Source organism: Saimiri boliviensis, chromosome 10 (genome assembly GCF_048565385.1).
Source record: "Saimiri boliviensis isolate mSaiBol1 chromosome 10, mSaiBol1.pri, whole genome shotgun sequence".
Taxonomy (NCBI): domain Eukaryota; kingdom Metazoa; phylum Chordata; class Mammalia; order Primates; family Cebidae; genus Saimiri; species Saimiri boliviensis.
The window spans coordinates 6,833,714-6,857,368 of NC_133458.1; the positions used below are offsets into that span (position 1 = coordinate 6,833,714).

At 35.3% G+C, this 23,655-nt stretch overlaps 1 protein-coding gene across 20 annotated transcripts in view; it reads left to right on the forward strand.

The window, feature by feature from the left end:
- KMT2C (lysine methyltransferase 2C) overlaps nucleotides 1-23,655 on the forward strand; it is a 310,436-nt gene that overhangs the window by 155,862 nt on the left and 130,919 nt on the right. For all 20 annotated transcript variants that reach the window (XM_074378876.1, XM_074378875.1, XM_074378881.1 and 17 more), the window contains 3 exons: nucleotides 9,230-9,392; nucleotides 18,193-18,364; nucleotides 20,218-20,332. In XM_074378876.1, the coding sequence (XP_074234977.1) occupies nucleotides 9,230-9,392; nucleotides 18,193-18,364; nucleotides 20,218-20,332 (450 nt within the window). The remainder of the gene's footprint in view (nucleotides 1-9,229; nucleotides 9,393-18,192; nucleotides 18,365-20,217; nucleotides 20,333-23,655) is intronic.

Sequence of the window (23,655 nt, forward strand, 5' to 3'; positions counted from 1 at the left end):
AGTTATATTTCAAGGGTTCTATTCAACCAGAATCTAGGTCACCTTATTAACTCAACTTGGGGATATATGTGCTAGATTTTTATATACATCTATTTGGAAAAACTTACTTTATCTGTGTAATGTTTGTAAGACCAGACGTTCTTTTACTGTTCTTGAAATAAAACTTTTAAGAAGCTGAATACTCTTCTGTTAGTTTCAAATTTGGACTAAAATTATACCAAGGTTTTGGACTAAGCAAATATATCTGTTTTTATGTTCTTAAAAGACATGATTTAAGTGTATCCAACTAACTTGAATCTTACTGTGTCTGTGTTTACTCCTACTCAAATGAAAGCTTTAAAAAATTTTTTCCCACTTTCTGAAGTGTCTCCTGTAATTTGCAGTGTTTTATTATTAACTTTAAAGTTGTGTTAAACAAACATGATTAATATTTCAGTGTCAAAAAAACCTAATTTCAAACTTTAAATTTTATTGTTGTACACATGATGAGCTTTTAGGAATAACTTATGTGGAAGTTATGTGTATGCCTTTTCTGCTTTTGGCTGACGACAGATATCTTGAAATTAGCCTTATGGTGCATTCATTTGTATGGTTATTTCAGTTAATATCATTCCTTAATGTAATACAAGTTACTTCAGAAGAAAACAAACTCTTAACCCACCGTTGGAGAGATACCAGGTAGAAAACTAACCTTGATACAGCATTTCATGTGAGAAAGAAAAAGGAAAATATTTTCCATTAAAAGTTGAGTCATTATCTAAAATTTTCTTAATTTTCTAAAAAACTTAATTTTTCTAGAAAATATATTGAAGAATTATATATAATTCACTTTGCTGTATATATGCTGTGTATATGTAGCCTATATATATGTAGCCTATATATATATATATATATATATATATATATATATATATATTAGCTTCAATTAGTTTCTATATTTTCTTCAGATTGAAGACATTTTAGGAAAGTTATTCTTTAGGAAAGGTACTCTGATATTAGCTCCTATGCTGTTACCAAATAAATAAATAAGCAAGCGAGAGTCATTGTTTTATTAAGGTGTATTTTGCGTACACTATAATTCACCCCTTCTAGGTATGTGTTGAATGTGATTTGGTAAATATGAACAGCATATATGTATGTGTGTATATATATATAGCGAAGTAAATAATAGAATACCCCAAATATTAGAACCTATATACTAAAATCACATCAGGAAGCAAATAATAGAGCCCCAGAAATTCCATTCAAGCCTCCTCTTGGTGACTACTACTAACTCCCAATGATACGCACTGTCATCACTAGTAACAACATAGGTGAGTCTTGGCTGTTTTTGTGCTTTGTATAATTGGCTTTGTACTTTGTATAATTGGGCTACTAAGTACTGTTTTCTGTCATCTTTCACATATATATTTGTGAGATTAATCCAAATTGTTTCTTCCAATTATTTATTTTTCTCATTTATGTGTAGTATTCTATTTTTAAGAGTACCGTAATTTGTTTATTTTACGTTTGGGCATTTTGGGTGCTTTAAATTTGAGGTCATTATGAATTGTGTTTTATGAATATTTCAGTACATTTCTTTTGGTTGGCACTGAGATGATCTTACGGATTCTGATCCCGAAGTGACCACTTTCCTTTTTCTTTTTCTTTTTTGTTTGTTTGTTTTTTGAGACAAGGTCCAGCTCTGTTGCCAATGCTGGAGTGCAGTGGCACAATCTTGGCTCACTACAACCTCCACCTTCCAGGCTCAAGTGATTCTCCTGCCTCAGCTTCCCCAGTAGCTAGGATTACAGGCATGTGCCACAACCCCTGCTGATTTTTGTATTTTTTTTTTATTTTTTATTTTTTAAAGTAGAGGTAGGGTTTTGCCATGTTGGCCAGGCAGAACTCCTGGCCTCAAGTGATGTGCCTGCCTTGGCCTCCCAAAGTGCTGGGATTACAGGCACGAGCCATTGTGCCTGGCCATGCCTTATTATCTTACAACCTACATAAAAGCTATTGTGTAAACAAGACAAAGCATTCAGTACATTTCCATAGTTGACTAATGGAATTTGTCTTTATTACTTGTATATAACTAATTATGAACTACTTGAGTTCAATTCCTCTTTCCATTTCCTGACTCTGTGGGCTTGAGCAAGGAATTTAACCTCTCTGTCTCTCATTCGTAAAATCAGAAATAGTGACATCTACCTAAAATGGTAGTGGTTAGATGGGAATAACGTAATTCCTGTTTTTTGAGATGGAGTCTTGCTGTCGCCCAGGTTGGATTGCAGGGGCTCAATATTGGCTCACTGCAACCTCTGCCTCCTGGGTTCAAGTGATTCTTCTGCCTCAGCCTCGTGAGGAGCTAGGATTACATGCACCTGCCACAAGGCCCAGCTAATTTTTTTTATTTTTGATAGATATGGGGATTTACGATGTTGGCCAGGATGATCTCAAACTCCTGACCTGAGGTGATACACCTGCCTCTGCCTTCCAAAGTGTTGGGCTTACAGGTGTGAGCCACTGTGCCTGGCCTAGATGAGAATAAAGTACTTGGCTTACTTGCTGGCAAATAATAATGCTTACTGATTCTTGCATGTTACCTGTATTTTATTGGCTAACCTTATGCCTTCTTTAAATTATGAAATTCTGTAAAGTATCCTTGTCTATTTAAAAATTATACTTAGTTTTATAACTTACAAGCTTTATTTTTTATACCCAGGTTACTAGATTTGTAATTCAAATTGGCGGTTATTTTTTGTCATTTGATTTTTTTTGTTCTGAAATGTGTGTTCCCACCACATAGAAGTTTTTACATTTTTGTATAGTCAGATTTATTCATGTTTTTATTTGTGGTTATGTTAAAGGTTGTAGCTATTAGGGACCTTTTTCTTTGAGGTTTCTAATTTATGTATGTTGTTATAAATAGAGAAATTACTTTTTTTTTTTTTTTTTTTTTTTTGACCCAATAGGTAGAGGGCTCTTTTGTGGACTCAGAAAGCTTGCCTCTCCTATTTTATTTTGGGAAAACCTCTGAAATTCTGCCTCCTCATTTCCAAGCTGGAATTTAAAATATTTATGTTTTTACTTCATAGTGTTAAGACATTGTATAATGTAAGTATAGTGTTTATAAAAAAATCTTAAAAATGTAATAGTGATTTGGCAGAGACCAAAGCATGGAGGGCCTTGAAATGCTGCTCTGTTTGTTGTGCGTTATTATATAACAGTTATGATAAACTGAATATCCTAAAACAGCACCCATTTACTTAGGTCAGAACTCTGGGCGGGCCCAACTGTGCTCTCTGTTTAAGGTTTCACGAGACTCAAATCAAGGTGTTACCTGGGTGGAGGCTCTCATGGTGAATCCTCTTGTAGGTGCATTTAGGTGTGGGAGGAATTCAGTTCTGTGCAGTTGTGAGGCTGAGCTTGCCATATTCTTACTGGCCATTGGCCTGGGTCACTCTCAGCTTCTAGAGGCCACTTTCTGGTTTTTACTCCTGGCTATTTTTATCTTCAAAGACAACAGCAATGTATTGAATTGTTCTCTTGCTGTGAATTCCCCTTTTGCTACCAGCTGGAGAAAACTCCGCTTTCAAAGGGTTGTTTGATTAGATTAGGTGAATCTCCCTTTTTTTTGATTCAAAGTCAGTTGATTGGTAGCTTTAATCACATCTGCAGAATTCCTTTGCCATATATTAATAGCATTATCCCTGTTATGATATTTCATCATATTTATAGCCTCTGTATTAGGGTGAGAAATTTGGTGGGTTAGTGGTATGTGGGCATTTTAGAATTCTCCCTACCATGTGTTCTGTATTGAGTGGTTCCTTCAGAAAGATTACTTTGGCAGCAGTGAGGAGAATAGATCAGAAAGGAAAGATAGGGGCAGGAGAAAAATCCCACTCTTAGCAGTCTCCATTTTGACTTTGTAATGTCATTCGATGTTATTTTTTAGCAGATGTTTTGATCAGAAATGTGTGTTTAATAGTATGCCAACTAGAATAATTAGCCTGGGCCAGAAAAAAAATTATGAATCAGTCCTTCAACTATTTATTACTTCAGATCAATTCATATACAGAATAATTTCATAGATTAGGTTTTATTTCAGTCAGCTTTATTTCATTTTCTAAAGCAAATAGTTGTTTAAATATCTGAATGTCATTAATAACATTTTAATAAACACAGTATTAGGATGGGTTTACTTCCTGAGATTGTGACTCTCATGGATTATATGTTGATTCTTACTGGCTTAATTTTTGAATCTAGCACTACATATTTTCATTCTTTGGTCTTACAGTTTTGTATGATTCAAGCTATATATTTTCCTCTGAATACCACATTTGCCACATCTCAAGAGATTTTTGATGTTTCTTAATCATTGCAAAACAATACATGATTTTACTTCCTGGTTAAAACTGTGCTGTTATATAGAAAGGTGTTTTAAGTTTCTCCAGTGGATAGATTTGGGAGTTTATCCTTATATTGTGAATGTCTGATTTTTATTGTATTAGGTTTAAGGACACATCTGCTTTTACTGAATATAACCTAAAAAATACCTGCCTTTTAATATATGTGGACATTTCTTTATGATTATAAATGAGGTGAATTTTTTGGAAAATTCTATCCACATTTGAATAGAATATTTTTTCTTTATTTTTGGAAAACAGATCTGTGTGTATTTTATGTGTATGTTTGAATCAAACTGATCGTTGTTATTACCTATTTCATATCCACTTAATATACTGATTTGAGAGCTATGTTAGAGTCTAATTTATGTATGTTATTTCTACTCTGCTTTACTTTTAAAATGTCAAATGTATTTATTAGGTGTATAAACTTTAATGACTATGGCTTTTAGAATTTACACTGTAACATAAAACTTAACATTAGTATGAAATACTATCTTTGACTTCTTCACTGCTTTTTAGTTTGAATTCTATTTCTTTGCAATTATTGCTATACCTGCATTTTTTGGATAGCATTTGTTTGTGTTTTTCCCCCTTAAGTCAGTTTTTGAATTGTGTATGTCACTGTGTATTGTGCATATGTGTGAGTATATATATAGTATCAGGCCACTCCTATGTTGCCGTAAAGAAATATCTGTGGCTGGGTAATTGATAATGAAAAGAAGTTTAATGGGCCCACGATTCTGCAGACAGTTCAGGAAATGTGGTGCTGGCATCTGCTTCTAGTGAGGGCTTCAAGAAGTTTAAAACCATGGTGGAAGGAGAAAGGGGACCATCTCACATAGCAAGAACACAGGAGCAAAGGAGAAGCGGGGAGGTGCCACACACTTTTAAACACAGATCTTGTGAGAACTCACTCATTATCATAAGGACAGGACCAAGCCATGTGGAATTTGTCCCCCCCCCCCCCCCCCCCTTCCCAAACACCTCACATAAGGCCCCACCTCCAACATTGGGGATTACATTTCAACATGAAATTTTGGTGGGGACAAATATCCAAAGTATTTTATTCATTCATTTATATATGTGCGCGCGCGCACACACACACACACACACACACACATATAAAGTGTGTAGGTATAGTTATAACGTAAAATATGTGTATGTTGTAAGTGTATTTTGCATGTCTTGAAAGTTAGTATTTTTTACTAGAGAATTTAACCTGTTTACATTTGTTATTCATAGACTTGAATGTTAGCTTAACAGGCATTAACATTGTGGTTTGAAATAATTTTTTACAGACCTTGGGAAATAATGATTTTTGTTGTTTCTTTTAAATTCAGTATTGGTAATGAGAAGTGATGCCTAATTCTTCTTTCTTTATAAATGACCTGTTTTCTTTTTTATGTAGCTCTAAGAATTTTCCCTTTATCCTTGTTATCTCAAACTTTTGCCAGTGTTTCTGGGTCTAGGAAGGTTTTACCTGCAGTATGGGAAAATATAACATTATAACATGTTACTTTTGTTTTCTTTCTCCCTCTCTTTTGTTTAATGATGAATAAAAGTAAAAAGATGCTATCTAGGAATTTTCAGTATTGATTCAAATAAACTATTTAGTTGCTATACCACTTAAGGGCTTAAAAAAAAAAAAAAAAAAAAAAAAGGGTCTCACTTTGTTGCCCAGGCTAGAGTGCATTATCGTGATCACAGCTCACTGCAGCCTCAACCTCCTGGGCTCAAGCGATTTTCCCACCCCAGGCTCTCGAATAGCTGGGAATATAGGCATATGCTACCATGCCTGACTAATTATTGTATTTTTTGTAGAGATGGGATTTCACCATGTTGCCCAGACTGGTTTGGAACTCCTGAGCTCAAATGATCCACCTGCCTCAGCCTCCCAAAGTGCTGGGATTATAAGCGTGAGCCACCATTCCCAGCCAAGATCTGTTTACTTTATCCCTCCTTCTGAAATGCTAATTAGCTTTGTAATTGTTACTTATGTATTTTATATATATTACTATTATTTTAACTTGCTTGATTTCTTTTATGTGTAGTATATGAGAGTGTTGACATTAGAGAAGTTCTCTGTGGAAATCTATTCTTTGATATTGTCTACAATTTTACAAATACTTTTTATTTGGTTTAGGAACATTCTAGACTATGTATATCAGGCGTTCCCAAACTTTTTACACAGAGGGCCAGTTCACTGTCCCTCAGACTGTTGGAGGGCTGCCACATACTGTGCTCCTCTCACTGACCACCAATGAAAGAGGTGCCCCTTCCTGAAGTGCAGCGGGGGGCCGGATAAATGGCCTCAGGGGGCCGCATGCGGCCCACGGGCCTAGTTTGGGGATGCCTGATGTATATAGTAAACATTTTCATTTAATGCTGATTGTTCTTCATTAGCTATGTAATTGTAACAGATGGCTTTGAAGCGTTCTTCTAAATGGAGTGTTTTATGTTCCTTCCTTTATTCACTAATATCTTTATATGATATTATAAATTAGTATGTTAGCTATATTCCGGTACTTTTCTTAGTAGTTTAGCTAATGTCATATAATATTTTTCATTGCAGGTATGATTAAGAGAACATATTGCTGTTTGTAAAATGACAAAGACATTGAGAAGATGGTCAATTTAAATTATTTTTATTATTATATACTTCTCATTATATTTTATCTGCCAGAATTATTTTCAGTGCAGAAGGCTTCTGCAAAACTTGCCATATGGTATCAAAATAAGCGATTTTAGATTTTAACAATTTAGCTGGAATTATTTTATGTTAATTAGTTGTTATGAACAATTTTCAACAGATTGATTATACTTTTTTTCTCGATGTTTACTTGGCCATCCCATTCGGACATTTAGACTACCAAGGTGTTGTATTTGTAGTTAATTCTGGGTTCTGTTAGTGCGCTAAATATTTAGATGCCTTGGGAGTTATAAAACATTAGCTGTTGTGTAAAAGCTGGTTATTACCCTTTGTCAATGAAAACAAATATTTTTTTCTGTGTTTCTAATGCATTAATACATTGAATGCCAAAATAGAACTGAAATGTATGTTATTCTGTACACTTATAAATATTATATAAAATGAAAGTGCCACAACTGTAATTAGCATTTATGAGTTATTTAGAAGCTATAGTGGTCTGTTGCCTTCTACTGAAAATGTGCGGAAGACACTCCAGGAATCACTTAGCTTTCTTTTTTCTCTTTTAATTTTTACATCTTTTTCTTCTTTCTAATTCAGCCCTCAAGGGTCACTTAACTTTTTTATGTTGATGTAATGCAGTGGACTGATGACAGTGAGGAAGGGTTTGATAGTATGTGATACACAGATTTACACGTAAAACATTGAAAACAATTATAATTTTAACTATTGTAGTTTCTGGTTAATTAGCAGAATATAGAGTCAGTGTATTAACATGTGAAGATACCCACAGTAAGTTAGCAGGGTCCAACTGTCTCTGTTACATGAGGCTCCAGTTATTTCAGCTAAGCTGTTCATGAGCCACACTTACAAAGAACATCACCAAAAGTTAAGTCTGGTGTATGTAAATAGGAACACCTATTTATTAGGGCCTATCTCAAGCAGCATTTTTGGTGCTATAGATACAAAGATAGTATGGTTCCTTTGTTGAAGGATCTTGGACTAATATGATAAAAAGACAATTATCATGTAATGGCATAGGCATGTAATGGTGTAAACCAAAATATATGTTAGATAGGCATTTCCCACAGAGAGATTTCATGCTGTATGGTACAGGGCCCATCAAAGAAAATGATGCTTAAGGAAATGGTGCTCCAAGTGGACTTGGGAGAATAAAGAAGAATTTATGAATTATTCTGAGGGAAAACTGAATAGGTAAATACACCTAGACTGCCCCTGTTGTTTGGGACTTACTTCTGTGCTTCTTACCACTTGCAAGATTAACGGAGGCAGGTTGAAATGGGAAAGATACCAGGTGACTCCCCTGCCCGCCCCCAACCCCATTTCCATCTTTTGTTAAGACATTTGAAACTGCCGGGCATGGTGGCTCATGCAGGTAATCCCAGCACTTTGGGAGGCCGAAGCTGGTGGATCACCTGAGATTCGTCGTTTGAGTCAGCCTGACCAACATGGAGAAACCCTGTCTCTAGTAAAAAGCAAAATTAGCTGGGGGTGGTGGTGCATGCCTGTAATCCCAGCTACTCAGGAGGGTGAGGCAGAAGATTCACTTGAACCCAGGAGGCGAAGGTTGCGGTGAGCCTTGTCATTGTACTCTAGACTGGGCAACAAGAGTGAAACTGTCTCAAAAACACAAACAAATTTGAAACTGATTGTTAACAGTGAAGTATGTAGATTTTTAAAAAATCTTTAACCATTTGTGTCCCCATTACCTTATAATCGATGAGTTTATTTTTTCTTTATTTTTATGCAGAGTAAAAAATAGTAATAGGCCTTATAAAATATATTCCTATTACTGGTTTTGGTGGGATTTAAAAACTTTATAATAACCCTGAATATAGAAACTTGCCCCTTTAATCATATTACTATTTGCTTTTTTAAAAAAATCTTTAGGTTTTGTGTCAAAAATGCTTCGAACACTTTTTTGAAAATATAAGTAGGAAAAAGTAAAATTCTGACTTTCTAATTTGAATGGAAGGATGAGTTGGTAGCACATAAAGCACTAAATTGAGTAAAGTAAATTTTGTTATCTTTAATCTTTTGTTTACTGTTTTGCAGGTTTAATTTGTTTTACTTGTGGTGTACAAAGACTTTTTTATACCTTCCCAGCCTTATATTTGAATATTCCTTTTCAAGGTTTTATAAAGGGATTTCTCTCCTTTATTCCTTTCAGCGATGTGCATTTTGTAAGCACCTTGGAGCCACTATCAAATGCTGTGAAGAGAAATGTACCCAGATGTATCATTATCCTTGTGCTGCTGGAGCCGGCACTTTTCAGGATTTCAGTCACATCTTCCTTCTTTGTCCAGAACACATTGACCAAGCACCTGAAAGATGTAAGTTTACTATGGATAGATTTTTAAATTTGAACCAATGTATTTACTGAAAATAACAAATGTCGTAAATTATCTGAATCGGAGGGATCTTTGCCAGGGGTCCTTGGGGAGGGAAATGTTATCAACAATTTCATTGAAGTTAAATCTAAAAAGTTATTTCCTCAGAAAAATCAAATAAAGTTTGCATTTTTTTATTCTTAAAACATTTTAAAAACCACTATAGAAAGATATAAGTACTGACTGTACAGTATTTCTAATTTATACCATAAGATAATTTATTATTAGAAAGTTAATCAGTCTTCAACATCTTTTACACTACAAAGCCACCCAGTTGAAGAATTAGAAGCCAGCTCACTCAGGTGTTATTTTAGGATTTACATTAATAGGAACACCAGACATTTCTGATTCTTCGAAATTGTGTTACCCCCAATAGGTATGATAGACATCTCTCCCAGCACCTTTTCATGATTCATCTATCTTGGTCATCTCTAATCTGTAGTTGTGCTTTTTTCTTTCTTTTCCAAATAGTATTTTATAATTCAGTGAAAATGTTTAAATGTCTGAAATTTACATTATACAAGAAATTGTAACTCTTTACTATTGTATCATTAAATAGAGATCTTTACTTTTTCTTACTATGTGTTTTCCCGTCGAGCATGTATGTTTTGGGATCTTTTTTCCCCTAGTCTATTGAATTTCCAATCTCATTATGAATCACCATGATATTTTATTCAATCTTTTTTTATGTCATCTCTTAGTTATCTAATGTTAGCTTTTATCTTTTCCTTAGCAGTGTTGATAAAAGTAATTTTCCTATCTTTTCTGGGTCTGTGAAACATAAATATAGCTACCCATGCTTAAACTAATACCAAATACAGTTAGTCTACATGATCATTACCCTTTATCTTTGTTGAGTGCCATATTTCATTTTCAGTTAAAATTATTTTGTGTCCACATATGTATTCATATTGCCCTTAGTAACCTAGTGTACAAATTATAGGTAAGGCAAACTAAAATTTTAAATTATATTTAGGCTAATTAAGGGATTTAAAGTTTTTAAAATGCTTTGGATTGCACATTCTTAAATCTGGAAGAGAAGGACTTTCATTTACAGCAACTGTTATGGCTACTATTTATGTACTGAGTTACTTCTGCAAGTGCATAAACTGTCAGTTACCAGAGTGGATTATATTCTGAGTGGTATCATAAATACACTTTGTTATCTGAATAAAACAATTTTGCATGTATGTAAGAATCTGAATTTTATTCAGCCTTTTGTAGTTAGTCATGCTTTAGACCTCAGTAAGCAACATGCAAACTTTTAAAAGAATATTGTTCTAATGTTAGAACATTTTATTACTTAAGGGTAGAGCTACTTTCTACTGACAACTGTGTTCTAATAATGTATGCCTTCAGTTATATGTTAGCAATCATAAATCAGTTTGTAAAATAAACGGTAAATAATGAGGTGAGATCATTTTCTGTCATTGATTACGCATATATGTCAGGTTTATGGCAGCATAAAGCTAAAAGATATATTAAAATTATGAGTTCTCTGCCTTTTTCCAAAATAGACTTAGGAGACTCATAAAAATACATGAGCAATAGGATAAAACTAAAAATAAGTAAGGAAATTTGGCAATGGAAAATTTAGATAGGATAAATATGAAGAAACCTCCCATACCCCCCCGCCCCCAAATCTATAATTCTAGACATAACCACAAATTTGGCCCCATACTTTTTCAGCAGCCAATACAAAGAAGGAAATATGAACACTTAATCTGATCTTATTACATATAACAAGATGTCACTTGATATAATGATACAATAACAAGATGTCACTTGACATAATGCAGTGAAAAATGGTCTTAAAGTAGCTACCTTGCAGTAGAAAAAAATACCAGTTCCGTGGAGCTCTATCTTATAGCAGCCTTCAAACTCAATCAGTAGTGTAAAATCAAGGCTCAAATGACTAAATTCTATTCCTTGGGGATTTTTTTTTTTTTTTTTTTTAAAGTTGGAGTGTTGCACTGCTGCTCATGCTGGAGTATAATGACTCGATCTTGGCTCACTGCAATCTTCGCCTCCCAGGTTCATGCGACTCTCCTGCATCAGCCTCCTACGTAGTGGGATTACAGGCGCACACCACCATACCCAGCTAATTTTTTGTATTTTTAGTAGAGATGGGGTTTCACTGTGTTGATCAAACTGCTCTTGAACTCTTGACCTCGTGATCTACCCTCCTTGGCCTCCCAAAGTACTGGGATTACAGCCATCGCCCTCACCCTCCTTGGGGATCTTAAACAGTACATTCTAACTACACAGCTTTCTAACCCATCTCTGTTAAGACGACCATAATCTTGGATTAAGTTCCAAGGATGTAATTTAAAGAATGTTGCATATAGGATGCTTTATCACCATTATGATGACATCTTTTTTTTTTTTGAGACGGAGTCTTGGTCTGTCACCCAGCCTGTAGTGCAGTGGCATGATCTTGGCTCACGGCATCCTCTGCCACCTGGGTTCAAGTGATTCCCCTGCCTCAGCCTCATGAGTAGCTGGGAATACAGGCGAGCGCCACCACAGCTGGCTAATTTTTTTGTATTTTAGTAGAGATGAGGATTCACCGTGTTGGCCAGAATAGTCTTGATCTCCTGACCTTGTGATCCACCCGCCTCGGCCTCCCAAAGTGCTGGGATCACAGGCGTGAGCCACTGCGCCTGCCCTGTGACATCTTTTATAAGTATTTCTACCTATCCTAATTGTGCGTTATGGCACAAGTACTTTTTATGCTTTTTTGATGTTGTCTTAAATCATAGCGTTATTAGGAGAGTTAAATGAAAACAATGAATGGAAATCACGTAACATTGTGCCTTATATATGTTAATTGCTTGTAAAAAGGTAGTTATTTCAGCTCCTATCTCAGGCTCAAGTTATGAGAATAATAATACATATTGAGTATATATATTTTCTGTTGCTGCCTCAGGGCAGAGCAATAGCTGTGATAGTTGACTGAGTTAGGAGTAAGGTTGACATATTTTTATAAAAGTTGAGAAATTTAACAGAAACAGATCTCATTATAAAGAAATTAACTAAAGAGAGTATCTGTCAAGAAGGCCAAGATTTTCATCAGGAAATACTTTTAGGGTGCTGTGTCATAGGTAAATGGCTGGTTATTGCTGCAACATTATTTTCATGATGATACAAGGATACATTAACCTTGTCTGGAAATTTTACACTAAAAATCCATCTAGGAGATACAACCAGATACACTTCCTGAATAGGAAAGCTGAATGGCAAGAAGCCAATCATTCATGCAAGATAAGAGGAAAGAACATTCCAGGGAGAGGGAACAGACCACTACCCAGACATTGAGGAATGGACTTGGCATGATTTACGAACAGACAGCATGTCATTGTACTTGGAACATAGTAGCCTACTAGGTGGGTAGTAGAGACATCTAAGGTGTACAAAGGCTAGATCATGTAGGCTTTGTAAGCAAGGAAAGGATAAGTTTTTGCAATAAGAAATCTTTGCAGGGTTTAAATGTGGAAATACTGCATATCTTAATTCATCTCCTGTTCCTCAGTGTATTTACTCATCATTTAGCTTTAACTCCTTTTACTTCACTTAAACTTTAACTCCAGCCTCTTTTCTTTGGTTATTTTTGTATTTCTTGACATTGAGTCCTGCTGCTTTTCTTTTATTCTAAATTCTGTCTGTCCTCTGACTTTTCTTATCTACCTGCCAGTGATATGGTCTAGCCTCTTTGGATGACATCCATGATAAATTTTTTCTTTCCAGAGATTCCCTTTGATAGGCAAATCACCCAGCCCAGTGTCCTGCCATTATTAAAAACTGGCAGATGATTGGGTGTTGTAATGTTAATGGAAATTGGAAAGCAGTGCTGATTTGGTCCTTCTTATATTGACACTGTATGACAGCTATTTGACTTTTGTTGCTCTTCGCCAATGCTTTTATTCTTATGTGTTGTCTGGACTTTCTTAAGCAATAGTTTCACCTTTCAGTTTCACCAAGTTTAAGGATCTATGGTACGCTCTGTTGTAATTTAAACTCAATGTTTTTTGTCTTTTCCTTTATCTCTTCTCTTTTTACAACTGTCTCTTAGGAAGTGACCTTCTCCAGAGATGATGATTTTGTTTCCTTTGACTTTTCTCCTGCCATAAGAATCTTGTTCCCTCTACTTCATTTAGTTTCTTCATTGTATACCACTGTTGGCCATTTCATGTATACTTTTGTGTATACTCAAGATACACATCACCTTAATTGATGAGTAGTAAAGTTTGCTGAGGAGTCAATTTGATTAGTAGTCAAAAGTGTGATCTTAGAAGCCAAATCAATTTGGCTTTGAATTTTACTCCTGTCCTCTCAAATTATCTTTAGTTATAGCCTGTCTTTTTGCTATTCCAACTGTTTCAAGAAAAATTTCTTCATTGATTATTGCTTCAAAATTAAAGTCTCTGGCTTACAGATATATGTGTGTCTAAATATACTTACTTATTTCTGACATGACACCAAAGCTATCCAGTAGTATGGATAATCTTTGCATACATGACTTCCAAAAGGTTGTTTCCGTATTCCCACACAACTTCTCCCTGACTGGGAAGGTTGGAACCAACCTCATTTCTTTGTGTAGTACTTTTAAGAATTATTGTTTTTTACATAAGGCATATTAAGTGTTTTTGCACCAAATGTATTACATGGATATTTTTCTTTGACTAATTTATTACCATAGTAATCAAATAACACAGCAAGGTTGTCAGTAAAGAATTGGTGGAAATCATTATAGTCTAAAAAGTGATTTTTGTGACAGAGTTGTCTTGTTGTAGAGTGGGCTTTGTTGTATAAAACAGTGCTATGTGGTATAAGTATGTGAGCGACATAAGTAATTTTAATTTTTCTAGTAGGTATGTTAAAAAGTTAAAGGAAACCTTTGGGAATAATTGTAATAATTTTTATTTAATCCAGTATTTCCAAAACATTAATATTTCAAATTTTGAGATAGTTGACTTTTTTCCTTTACGAAGATTTTGGAATCTAGTGTGCAGTTTGTGTTTACTGCACACCTCAATTTGAACTAATCACATTTCACTTGTTCAGAAACCACATGTGGCTAGTAGCTGCCATGGTAAGTTGAAGCATCAGGGGAGCAAAGTCTAGGAAGTTTTACAGAAGCACTCCTAGGAAAGTATAATAGAGAAATGAATTGATTATATGATAATTAGTTTCCGATAGTTAGTTGAGTATTTCCCCCAATTTCAAAAAGTTTTAAGGTAAGCAAAAAGCAGAGATTACTTTTTAAAATGTACATATTATGAAAGATAAATACTGGCATACTCTTAATATTGAAAGACATAATTTATCCCAATTATGTCCTTTCTGTCAAACATGAACTAATTTATGATGCTTCCATTTTAGATTGATTTAAATGCCTGTCACTTAAAGAGCCATTCAAAAGTGATTTTAGCAGTAAGTCCTTCATTTAAAGTATGTTCAATAAGATTTGATTCATGTTAGGCAGTTGGGGATACAAAGTTAAAAAAGTTAAGGTTCCTGTCCTTCAAGGGTTTACAGAGTTTTGCTGTAAATCAATTGATTTTGTAACGGAAGTTTCTTCTAAGCATATGGGAAAAAGCAATATTCAGCAACTAAATGGGTATTTGAGTGTGGTAATAGGTATTCAGGAAATATGTGCAGAGTCTTTTTTTGAGATGGAGTCTTGCTCTGTCGCCCAGGCTGGAGTGCAGTGGTGTACTCTCGCTTACTGCAGCCTTCACCTCCTGGGTTCAAGTGATTCTCCTGCCTCAGCCTACTGAGTAGCTGGGACTACAGGCATGTGCTACCATCCTGGCTAATTTTTGTATTTTTAGTAGTGACAGTGTTTCACCGTGTTGGCCAGGCTGGTCTCGAACTCCTGACCTCAAGTGACCCACCTACCTTGGCCTCCCAAAGGGCTGGGATTACAGGCATGAGCCACCATGCCTGGCCATGAGCAGAATTTTGAAGGCTGGGAGCACAACAAAAACACAAAATTTCAAGCAGAGGGAACAGAATGTGTAAAAGCACACAGACATGAACAGTGTGTTAAGTGAGGTGCATGGCAGACAACTCACCATGACCACGAAATAGTAAGTGGTTCTTAGATTCAGTTGGAAAGGGAGATAAGGGCCCTTTTGCCTTATACTTGAAAATTCTGATTTTCTTTTAGGTGAAAAATGAGATATTCGTGCAGTTTTAATTTACACAGAGGTTAACAATTAGATATATATATATATATATCTTTGAAAGATTGTTCTGGATGTGTAGAAAGTGACTTAGAGAGGATGTCAGAACCGTTAAATAGGGAGTATTTGATGCAGAAGATACTTTTTAGTGAGACAGAATATTAGGTTGTTGCAAAGGTAATTGTGGTCTTTGCCATTAAAAGTGCAATAACTGCAAAAATTGCAATTACTTTTGCACCAACCTGATATGGTAGACTAAACTATAAAAATAGAAGGAAGAATTATGTATAGGAACTTTAATAAATAAGAATTGTTACCTGGTTGGATGTGTTGGGTCACGGCTGAGAGTCAACAGTGATACTAAGGTTTCTGCCTTTATCCATTCTTGAGAAAAATGGATGTTTTGGTTTTTTAAAAAAGTTTCACTTTAGAGCAGTTGAGTTTGAGTATTTTTAGAACATCTGGCTTTGAGAACCAGTAAGACTTGAAAAATAAGGTTTGGGGCTTATGAAAGAATCCTAGGGCTAATACAGATTTGAGAATCTTGGTGTTATTTTATGGCATGAGAGTTGATGTGATCACAAAGTGAAACTGGGGGATTAGGAAAGAAGGAAAAGGATGAAATCCTAAGAAACTCCAGCATTTAGAAAGATTGTATAGGTAACAAAAGCCAGCAAAGGAGGACGAGATGAAAGTATGGGAAACCTAAGGGGAAAGTAGGAGAGAGTTACCATGATAGAAACAAAGGAAAGGGATGTTTTAATGTGGTAGTGGCAAGAAATGCAAATGCTGCAAAGTGCAAAAAAGTCGAGGACTAAAACATAACCATCGGGTTTCCTGTGGGCATCAGCACCTTCACTAAAGTAGCTTCAGATGAGTAGCAGCTGCTAAGCTAGCTTTTGTGAAGTTTGTTAGTGGTCCAGCCAGCAGTCCACATTTTGAATCCTGTTTTTGTACTGCTCAGAAGCAAGGAATTATTTTTACGTTTTTAAAGGAATGTAAGTGAAAACAAAACATACATATGACTTTTTGTCAGAGACTGCTATGGTTTACAAAGCCTAAATTATTTACTATCTGGCCCTTTTCAGAAAAAGTTTGTAGATTCCTGGTACAAATAAAAGAAATATATTTGTACTCTGTTTCAAGTGGCTTAACTGGAAAAGAGTCAGAGAGGAATGGATAGGATTGACCAAACCTTCAAAAAATGGAAAAAAGGCTGGGTGCTCACACCTGTGATCCTAGCACTTTGGGAGGCTGAGGCAGAAGGATTGCTTCAACTCAGGAGTTTGAGACCAGCCTGGGCAATGTGGCAAACCCCATCTCTACTAAAAATGTAAAAATGTCTCATGCCTCAGGGGGCTGAGGCATGAGAATCACTTGAACCTGAGAGGTGGAGGTTGTAGTAACCTGAGATTGCGCCACTGCACTTGAGCCTGGGTGACAGAGTGAAACTCTGTCTCCAAAAAAAAAAAAAAAAAGTGATCCATATGCTTTGTGATACTTCTTAAATACAGGCATGTGATACTTCTTAAATACAGGCATATATATATATATATATATATATATATATATATATATATAAAATCTAAGGTTGGTATGATATGTTTGACTAGTAACGAAAGAACATGAGTCAGAAGGATAGGAATGAACAAACCCTTAAAAATTGAAAAGATTCATATACTTTGTGATACTACTTATATACAAGCATATTTTTAATATATTACCTAAGATTGGTATGATGTTAGAATACATTATTTTCCTTCTTACTTTGTAATATGCATGAGTTTATGTATTTGGCAGGGCAGTTTATCCTTGCATGTATTTTCTGTTTTATATGGTAAAAGAACTCTTAGTACATTTTCTTTTAATCCACATTTAGGGATGGATGATGTCCATAATGATGTGGATTTTAATGCTTTTACAACTAGAAATTAATATAGATGAATATAGAATTAGTATATTAAGTAATGTGTTTGTGTATGAATATGTAGCTTCTGTCTTTAATGTTCTTCCACATAAGACATTTTCCAGTAATGAAAAAAAACCCTTATTTTAATAGTCTGTATATGCTTAAGAAGCATCTTAATCTAATTGATATTAACATTTCTTAATTTTGTCTCCTGACTTATCTGATTTTGTAATTTCAAAATATATTTAATGTCCAAAGAAAACGTTTATGTTACACTGCAGAGCGTCTGTCAGTTGCTATTTTCCTTGTTTGGTTCTTTCCCATAAGCATACATTTCGAGCATTAACTAGGTGTCCGGCATTATCATTGGCATTAGTAATAGAAAATTAAAGAAGAACTGCTTATGATAGATACAGCCACAAATAATTGCAAAAGTATACAATTAAATTTAATGTGGTTACATTTAGGTTAAATATCCTACAGTGTTTTTATTGATACATCTTTCTGATTAGATGACATTTCAATGTGAGTAACTTCAAATGTCTGAAAGGTTTACCATGCAAATCCTTTCAAGTGATTTTACTGTAAAGTCAGAAAAGTATTAAATTCTTATACAACAATTTCATTGTTTTACTGTTAATTATAGCGAAGGAAGATGCAAACTGTGCAGTGTGCGACAGCCCGGGAGACCTCTTAGATCAGTTCTTTTGTACTACTTGTGGTCAGCACTATCATGGAATGTGCCTGGATATAGCGGTTACTCCATTAAAACGTGCAGGTTGGCAATGTCCTGAGTGCAAAGTGTGCCAGAACTGCAAGTAAGTTTTAATCTCAATTCAAAGCTGTGTATTGAGTTTAAGAGGGACCCTATTATTAGGTGCTAAAGGTTTGTATAATATAGTAAAAGTTGTTCGTATTGCAGCTGTATTCATTCAGACTCCATCATACCTTAAAAAAATCAGTGGTTATAAACATTTATATTACTTTGAAAGAAGTCTAAACAAAACTGATCTTAATAATTTAAATTGCTCTGGTTGTCTAAAAAGCTAATTTAAATTTGCTAACAATTTAAAAAGTAAGTGATATTAACAATTTAAAACAAGCATTAGAACAATAAAGCAGCTTTTCTTAAGGGGGACTGGGGAGATTTAATAGGATTTAAACCTCTAACTACAGAAGTTAATTATTAGAGTTGAGCCAAAAAATCAGTCATGTGTTTGAATTTCCATTCTGGGAAGTACAGGTCTATTATTTTAATATATATCTGCATCTCTCTAAAAGTCAGCCACCTTGAGTAGATCCTGGTTAGCATAATTCTAAAACAAAATATTGTATGGCATTTACAAATTTGTAAGGGGGTTGTCTTTTCCTATTGTATTTCATCTCTTGGTCATTTCTCCAGTCTTTTCTGTGATTTCCTTTCTCTCCCCCATGATTCTAATGAGCATGATAATTTGGGGATGTTACCAGCATCTCCGTTTACAGGCTGAGAATTTTTGTATCTAGCAAGAATTCTGCTCAACTGCTATGATCAGTCTGTTTTTATTATTTAGTTTGATAAGAAGTAAGAATCAACATCTTAGAGTTATGTGGAATAAATAGGACTATGTACCTTCATATTTTGGTAAAAATGAGATAAAATGTCAGTAAACTTTTATTCAACACCTTGTATCTGCACTCAGTTTCTTGGGAAGGATTAAAATAACTTGAAGGAAGAGTACTTGTCCTCCAAGATCTTTAGTGTAGCTGAAGAGATAAAACATGCAACTTCTTATCTAGAGGTTGATCTGAATAATAATTGGACGCCTACTGACGCATCTTCCTGTTGACTTCTTTTTATCCCCAGATTTCATTCAGTGTTTCCTCTCTCAGCTTTTCTTGCGTTCCCCATTTTTTCTTTATCCCTCTTCTTGAATTTAAAATCATAGAATCTGAAAGTGATTAATAGTCAAAAATCAAGACAGAGAGAATGTTGTAGGACAGGGGCCCAATCTTTAGGGGCAGAAGAATGTTTAGAGAAAGGCTTTAGATTTTCAACTATAATTCTTAATAATTATGACAAGGTTTGTATTTTGAAATAATTATTTAGTATTTATTTAATTGCTTAATAGACATTCAGAGTGCTTGAACCTGCATTACATTTAATTCTCACAGTAATCTTTATTATTTCTGTTTTATACTTGCAACTCAGAGAGCTTTATTTTTAACTTATTTAGTGACACAACTAGAAAACAGCAACCTGAATACAAGTAGAGATCTGATGCCAAATTTGATCTTGTTTACATTATATGATTGTTTTTTCAATTCACTGTGCCAAGGATTTATTCCTTTCCACACAGAAGCACCTAGCAGTTACAGTGCCTTCCGTGCAACAATTATGTTAAAAAAGTAAAGATCAGAGGCTATTCATCTTGCCTTAACCCTTCCTCCTCTACAGGAATCCTAAAATGGCTAGAGCCAAGTTAACCATAGGTGAGCAATGAGTCGAGATTACCATTCAGGAGGTAATACTTACGGCAAGGTTACCTCTATTATTATCTGCAGAGACGAAACAGATACTGAGGTATTTATGAACTGTGCAGTTCCCAGGACTGATTATGTTCATGATTACTTAACGTTACAAAACATAAGTCTAAAGATAAGGCATCATTAATGCTATCTTGTTTTTTAGACAATCGGGAGAAGATAGCAAGATGCTAGTGTGTGATACGTGTGACAAAGGGTATCATACTTTTTGTCTTCAACCAGTTATGAAATCAGTACCAACCAATGGCTGGAAATGCAAAGTAAGTTGTTTATTTTTTTAAGAAAAATATCCTCTGTGTGTTTTATATAGAGAACAGACTAATGGGATACCTATTCAAATCTGTACATTACCATCAGCTTTTTAAAAAACAGCTTTATTGATATATAACTGACATTCAGTACACCATACACTCTTCAAGATAATGAACATAGTCATCACTCTCAAAAGTTTCCTGGTGCCTCTTGGCTTGCCTTGTGGCAAACCCCCTGTTTTCCCAGTCTTCTTTCTCCTTATAGATTAGTATTCACTTCTATAACGTATAATAAAAGCCTCATATAGTATATATTCTTTTTTGGTCTAACTTCTTTAACTCAGCATAGTTATTTTGAAATTCATCCATACTGTTGCACAGATCAATAATAATTCCTTTTTATTATTGAGTGCTGGAGGTACCACAATTTATTGAATCACCTATTGGTTGTTAAACATTTTGAGCTATTATAAAAAATGCTGATGAATTTACTAACCAACTTCCTACCTCACTTGGCTTCTGCTCCTCCAGGGTGAGGTGTTCAGAGCTGGGTGGCGGGCAGTAGGGTGGTGGAGACGGCCCTTGGAATCCAAAGTTCGGGGTAGCTTTCAGGCTGTGTTCCTGGGCTGCTGCAGTTGCCAGGTTGAGGGGGTGGAGATGACCCTGAGGTGCTGCACGGGCCTGAAGTGGGTATTTCCTGGAGCTGGAGAGGCAATGATGGCCCAAGGGAGTGGAAGGCACAGCATTGTCGTTGCCCTTCTTGGAACTGCTTTTTCTATCGAGGAGGCAGAGGGCCTGGGAAAGAAGGTCGGTGTGGCCAGAACCACAGGTCCCAGGTGCTGGGTCCCCAGTGGAGGAGAGGAGGTGGGAGCAGACCAGAGAGATTCTGCACCTGTGCCCTACCCCCACCAGTGAGGTTTGGCACCTGGAACCAGAAGCAGTATTACCAGGTTCTATTGTCTTCAGTAAGTTCTGTTAGGCATCTCCCTAAGTGGTGGGGATCGAGGGGAAGGACCTTCTCTCCTGCAGAAAATAGAGCCGCTGGGTAACTGTGCTCAGCTGTGGCTGCTTGGGAAGCGGGGCCTGAGGGCTGAAGAACTGTGATGACCTCTGGCCTGCTTCCTCAGGTAGTTCAGATTCCATCTCTTGCTGAATGACTTCTCACTGAAAGGAAAAACTCTGCTCTTGACAATTTGTAGTATTTATTCTCTTGTCTTCACTCAGTTCCTCTACTTGCCTTTTTAACTTTTAATACGAAGTTGAATTTGTAATTCATTTTCTTTCCTTCCCTAAGGAAAAAGGACATGTAAGACTAACTTTACCTTAGGCTGTAGCTTTGGCTGAAGCTAGATTTATTTTATATATGGATGTACCTTACCAAATAACTTTATCTTTCTTTTTTTTTAAGTTGCGCTGAAGTATGTTAAGTTCTGCTTTAATTGCATTTAATGAGAGAATTTAACCAGTGTAGGTTTTTTAAAATAAATGTTTTTGATAATTGAAGTAGTGACTTTTTAAAGGTGTAGCATTTGTGCTTATTAATTTCATTTAGTTAGATGAAGTTCTTTTACCTTATTTTTTGATTCATTGATTCAACAAGTTGATAGAATTGACCACTATTAATTGTTCCTATCAGTTTCTCATTTTTTAAAACAAAAATGTGGCTGTTATTTAGTAAGTAGGTCAGTCCAATGTTTATATATTATGCTTTTTACCAGTATAAAATTATTCTTTATTCTGTGTAATGTGTTTTTTGTTGGGGGATCAGGGAGGGCAGGTATTTTGGTTTGTTTGACACTATGGCCACATAGGGTGTTCGTTTGCCAATTGAATGGTTATCTTCACATCTTTTTACTTTGGATTCTTTTGTGTTGTTTTAAATGTGTCATTTGAAAAGCTTAACAGAGCTAACTGTTTGACTGCTTGGCTATTTTGAGGCAAAGTTGTTCTTATAATTTTTATTTTTTTCTCTTCTTTTACTTCCTGCAATGATTTACAATTCAGAATCTCATTTTATGAATGTAAATTATTATAAATGTTAAACATACAAATTTTCTCTTCTCCCACTCCCCACTGAAAATGAAGTTTTTATTCCTTTTTCCTCTGCTTGATTTGATTAAATTAACCTAGATTATAAACCTTGTCACAATTTTATTGCAAAAAATATATGTCCTCTGTTAATTCCAACTTTACCCTCAGCCTTTCAGAATCTTGGTTATGTTTCTTTAAAACGAATTAAAAATTTTCTGAGACCCTACATGTCTGAAACAGACTGTTCCCTTTATAAGAACTTGGTTTAGTATAATGTTTCATATTACAAATTTTTCATTTTTATACTCTGAAAACATTTTCTTCAGTTTATGCTATCACAAGAAAAATCTTACTTTAAAAAAAATGAATCATAATCCTTTTTTTCTTCCTGAAAGCTTTGGGATCTTTGTTTGGGTTTGCTTCCAGGGTGTATTCGATAGTGGTTCTGCATTAGTTGGTTTTGCCTGGATCATGTTTGACCACTGTCAGTCTCCAGTCAGGCCCATTTAAAGGTCTGGAGATGTGTGTGGGTCTCCCCGCCCCACCTTTAAACATTTAAGTAAATGTTTAAAAACACATTTACTTAAAAGAAATTATCTTCTTTACACTCTCTAATAGTATCTAGCTGCTACTCAATAATTTTTCTCTTGCTCTTAATCTTTTTTACTATAGTTTTTATTATCTTGAAAATTGGTAGACAATTTTTGGATGTCTTTCTCAGCTTGTTCTGTCTGCTCTTTGGTGTGCCCTCTTTCTAACTTGCTCTTTGTAATCTGCTGTTCTCTTTCAGAGTGACAGAATTATATAATTTCTGAGAATACTATTGACTAGTTAATCTTTTTATTCTGTTCTATGAAGGTACGATAGTGTAGTGGTTAAAAGCTTATGCTGTCGAGTCAAATTGCAGCTTTTTCAGTTACTTTGTTGTTGTTGTTGTTGTTGTTGTTGTTTGAGATGGAGTCTTACTCTGTTGCCCAGGCTGGAGTGCAATGGTGTGATCTCTGTTCATTGTATCCTTGGCCTCTGTGTTCAAGTGATTCTCCTGCCTCAGCCTTCTGAGTAGCTGGGATTACAGATGTGTGCCACTATGCCCAGCTAATTAAATTTTTTTTTATTTTTATTAATCAGTGGGTTTTATTGTGTTGACCAGGCTGGTCTCAAACTCCTGACCTCGTGTTCCGCGTCCCTCCACCTCCCAAAGTGCTGGGATTACAGGCATGAGCCACTGCACCTGGCCAGCTTTTTCAGTTACTTAATATATGATCTTTGGCTACCTATTTGACTTCCCTAAGTCAGTATAT